The sequence below is a fragment of the Limulus polyphemus genome, unplaced genomic scaffold (genome assembly GCF_000517525.1).
Source record: "Limulus polyphemus unplaced genomic scaffold, Limulus_polyphemus-2.1.2 Scaffold152, whole genome shotgun sequence".
NCBI lineage: Eukaryota > Metazoa > Arthropoda > Merostomata > Xiphosura > Limulidae > Limulus > Limulus polyphemus.
This window is the reverse complement of record NW_013665762.1, coordinates 774,488-779,153: the sequence shown is the minus strand read 5'-3', so window position 1 is coordinate 779,153 and position 4,666 is coordinate 774,488. Positions and strand designations below refer to the sequence as shown.

General features: G+C 30.8%; 1 protein-coding gene across 1 annotated transcript in view; it reads left to right on the top strand.

Moving 5' to 3' along the window:
• The first annotated feature begins 289 nt into the window (after positions 1 to 289).
• The window catches only part of LOC106476149 (acidic leucine-rich nuclear phosphoprotein 32 family member B-like), an 11,649-nt gene continuing 7,272 nt past the window's right edge, over positions 290 to 4,666 (top strand). The window contains exons 1-3 of the mRNA XM_013936821.2: positions 290 to 714; positions 3,106 to 3,147; positions 3,773 to 3,785. Of these exons, the coding sequence (XP_013792275.1) occupies positions 589 to 714; positions 3,106 to 3,147; positions 3,773 to 3,785 (181 nt within the window). The 5' untranslated portion in view covers positions 290 to 588. The remainder of the gene's footprint in view (positions 715 to 3,105; positions 3,148 to 3,772; positions 3,786 to 4,666) is intronic.

Here is a 4,666-nt window from a genome sequence, read left to right as displayed (position 1 = left end):
AGAAAGTGGCTCCGTAAATCCGTAAAAGTGGTATTAAGAATTTATCTTCAACGGACCGCTTTCTAGCTTTTAATTGAAAAATAAGTTTATGTTTTCCCTGAGTTCATTTCCAGACTATATATATTTACATAAATAAATATGCAAAAGCCTATTTTCAAATTTTCTCCTAGCAACCATACAATTATATGTTCGTAAAGCGATGGTTGTTTTTTTAATATTTTATAACAAGCACCGCGTTTTGAAACTGTAAGATTTTTTTTGATTTTTTTAACATCGAGGATGTAATAGGTGGAATTTTATTATGCATATATCGAGTAAACAGTTCTTCAACCCTCTAGTGGTTGCAGTGCTGTGTAAACCTTTATTTTTTAAATCTAATCTTAAACGTTTCTATATATTTTTATTTATCATTTTAATTAAGTTTTAGGTTGTTAAAATAATCTTTGATCTTTCCTTTTTATGTTTTATTTAAATATACAGGTTTGACTAAGTCTTTGTGGTATATAATACACGCGCCATTTTTACGAATTTGAACAAAGACTGTTAGTGTTAGTTATTGTTGCTTGCCAAATATTTTTAATAGTCACAATGAGTTCCACAGAAAACAAGACAGAAGTTTCTACTCAGAAGGTTGAAGAGAATGTTCAGGAAAACGAGAAAGGATCTGGTGACTTGAAATCACAAACGAGTCCGCAAAAAAGAACAGCATCAGAAGTAAGTGCCGGTAGGCCTAAAACTGAAACTAAAATGCTCAATTACACAAAATTCTGTATTACTACTACTACTAGTAGTAGTAGGAGAAGTAACGATAATGGCATTAATGCTATAGACTGACTATAGCGTAATGGTCCAATGGTTCCGTATTAGTGTTACTGTTAATCAGTGGTCAAAACATCGTATTTGCCTTTTTCGTTTTGTTAGTCTAGGCTAACGAGTAATGTAGCTTAGCCTCGGTCAGTACACTACATACCATGTTAATCTAATGTAATTTTGAAAGCCGCTACAATGTATTATATATATATATATATATTATTACAATTGTTATTATGTTGCTTGTGTTGTGGCATACAATTAATGCTACAACTACTTATTGGTATGAAGTGATGGTGCGAATATTTTTTGTCTTGTATAGGCTGGCCTAATTATAACCTAGAACTATTATATTCGTAATTTCCAGTTGCTATAATATTAGTAGGAGGTTTCGATGATTTTTAAATAATGAAAATAACGAAAATTCACACACCATTCACAAATTACTAGATTTACACTGCAAGTTCAATGTAGTTAATAATTAATGAAAACAATTAGAAATCACACCTGTAAATGAACTTTTCCCATTGGAACAATGTTAACAAAATGACAGTGATTGATCAATTTACATGGTAACCTGAGAGTGATGCTGCATGACACCCTTGTCAAGGCAAGGTAAAATGTAGTTTCAGTAAAGTCCATCAATTTCAAACCCACAAATGTGTATACATATAGATAAATGAAATGAAAGTTGTCAATAACCATATGTTAATAATGAAGTATGAGCTTACCTATGTACTTATGAATGAATAGGAGAGATTTTATAATCACATTAGTTGTTAACTTGAAATACCATGATTGACAGGTATGTATCAGTAGTAACCTCTACCTGTTCTACGTCATGTCATGATGTAATTGATAGACCATTCGTAACCACACACAATGATATAGCAAGCTGTTGTCTGAACAACATAGTCTGTTTACACAAGACAATATTACATAAAGCAGCTTGTTGCCAAGCCAACGCATAGGCTGTTTACAATCCCCATTCATCATTTTTCGACATGCTGTCAGTTTGAATTGGGCAAACTTATCTATGTATCGGTTTATGCATTATGTAGTCTGCATCACAAAGTTTATTGTATGGCTTTGTTTCTAAACATTTAATAGCTAACAAGAAACTGTGGTTTATTGCCAAGTTTATCAACAGACATTTATGATAATTGTTTAATTGAATTTTCAAAGTAGTATGTCATGATTGCAATTTGACCTGAGTGCATAGGGTTAATTTTTGAAAAGAAGCAACAGAAAATGTGCTGTTTCATTTACAAAATATTTTAGAAGTTTACTAATATGTAGTGTATTTTGCACTTTATTCTTTTTAATGTTAATCATTTGGCATTAGTAGTGTTTTAGTACTAAGCAATGAAAATTTCAAGTGACAATTTTTGCATTTGTATACAAGTTATTGATAATGTTATTGTTGTTAGGCAACAGTCATTTGCAGATAAATACTATAACTTAAAGTTTTATATCATAACTTATGGACAGCAAGGGATCATTTGGTCTTTCAAGGCTGTTCGTGAACACTCACCCGTGAGGAAAGTCAAAATTTAAACCTACCATTAACTTTTCAGGAAATTGTCAATTTAATAATAATATGATAATACAGGCCTTGCGAAAAATACCCAGGTGCCAGGTGTGTATTGTATGTATGTTGTGTTATAGAATTTTTTTTTTGGTTTAAGGATGTGGCACCATCTATGAATGTAGTTAACATTAACTTGCATCAAAGATAATAAATGTTCAATAACAGCAATAGTGGGGGTGGAGGGAAGTTTGTTTGAGATTGGCCCAGCGACCTAAGAGTAGTTAAATAATGGACAAACACAGATTTTTGTGCTTTTATATATATATATATATATATATATATATATATATATATACACACACACACACACACACACATTGTGTATCTATTACATGCTTACTGTCCTGGTAGTTTCAACACTGCATTTTACTAGTATGCATGCACCTTAACCACTGGCTTTGATTTTTGAAGTTTAATATATTTCAGTGGATGGGACAGCCTCAATGGCCTAAGTTACGTTAACTGTAAGTGATGCTTGATTTATCTGCTGTTATGGGGTAGCTTGTCCAAGAGAACTCTACTGTTGAGCAAAACATCTTGTTTACAGCTGGTATGTAATCTAAATGAGTAGGTGAATATACTTTTGAAGTTTGTAATGTGAGTAAACTAGGGATAATAGTTTTATTCAATTTCAATGTATGGTATGTGTCTCACTGAAGTACAAAATTGCTGATATAGCAATTTTTTTTTTTTACAATCCATAGGTTATTAGTTCTGAGGATGAAGTGAAACAGAAAGTGTTAAAGGTGAGTCATAATAAATATCTGGTTTGCAATAGAGTTGTAGGATTGATGTGCAAATAGTTATAGTAAAAACTTTCCTAAGTTAAAAAAAATATAGACAAATTAACATAGTCTACATTATTAAGCTTATTACCAAAAAAGGTACAATATATTGTATGGTTTTTACATTATAAAATTCAAGACTGTGTTCAGTTAATTTTCAACTTGTTTGAAGCTATTAGAATTCTATATGATTATCAGAAAAAAAAAATTCTTAATGAATTCCCATCGCAAGGTTTTGTAACGGTACCTTAAAGTAGACAGTAAAAAGTATCATATTTTTATCTTATCCATAGCAAAAACAAGAAGAAAATGTATGGTATTTGTATATAAGATAAAGATCTTAAACATGTTTTTATTTTTAAATGTTTCAAAAGCTCTAAATTCAGGTCCTCTTTATGCAACTTGTGTACTAGGGTAAAGAAAGTTCAAAGTTACCAATTCATTCTAGTGATTGCTATAATGTCCTAAGTTTTAGTTGAAAAAACTTTTTAAACATTCATGAGATAATAGTAGCTTAAATTTTTATATGTGATTTTAGTGTCGAGTTTTATTGTATCTCATATTTTTTTTTGTTCTTGTTTTATAGACTGACAAGAAAGGTATGTTCATTGGTTTTTGTTCTTTTATTTACATTACTTTTGTAATTCTTTGTAGAAAAAGTAGGTTTGTTTGAGGTGGGGGGTATTTCTAGGAAAGGGTGTTTGTCACTTACAGGTGGTAGAGAGATGACATACAAGTTATTGGAAGAGCATACCAGGCTAAAATATATTAAAATTCTTGGGCTTAATAATTCCATTAACTTTTAAATTAGTAAGCATATGTTCGTGAAATTTGGCAGATTATTAATAAATATTCCAAGACTTTCATATGCAAAATATCAACTGGTTACGGTTGAAAGGCCATGTCATTGCGTTTTGTTGATTCGCATTCAAAATTTTAATGAACTGCTATTTCATGAATTTATGTCAATAAGTTTGGTATCAAACTGTAGATTATAATTCAAATTTTAGTACTATACCTTACTCAATTTCTTAACTTAAAAGTAAATATTAAAAACACAGATAAACATTGATTTTTGTGTGTCATGTGGTATGTTGAATGCAGCATTGGTTCAAATTAGATGTTTGTGATGTCAAAATACTAAGGTTATAGTTTTGTACGAATTAGCAACTCAAATTACCAATATTGACAAGCTATAATATAAAATAAGAGCCTCTCATCTTTTCAGTTTGATAAAATATTGCTCGTGTAATAAATCAAACACAGTGGCACCCACACTATCTCTTTTCATTTTTGCATATGCTCCCTTAAATACACTTACTTCTATATATATATATATATGTATATATGACATGAATAACCAATCGGAAGCTCAGAATGTCCCCCTAGTGGCTTTCTCGGCCATTTTAACGTTTCTGGATGTCATCTCTCTCTTTCTAACCAAGATTTCGAGAAGGTAGGTTGTGTCTTTAGCCTGCTC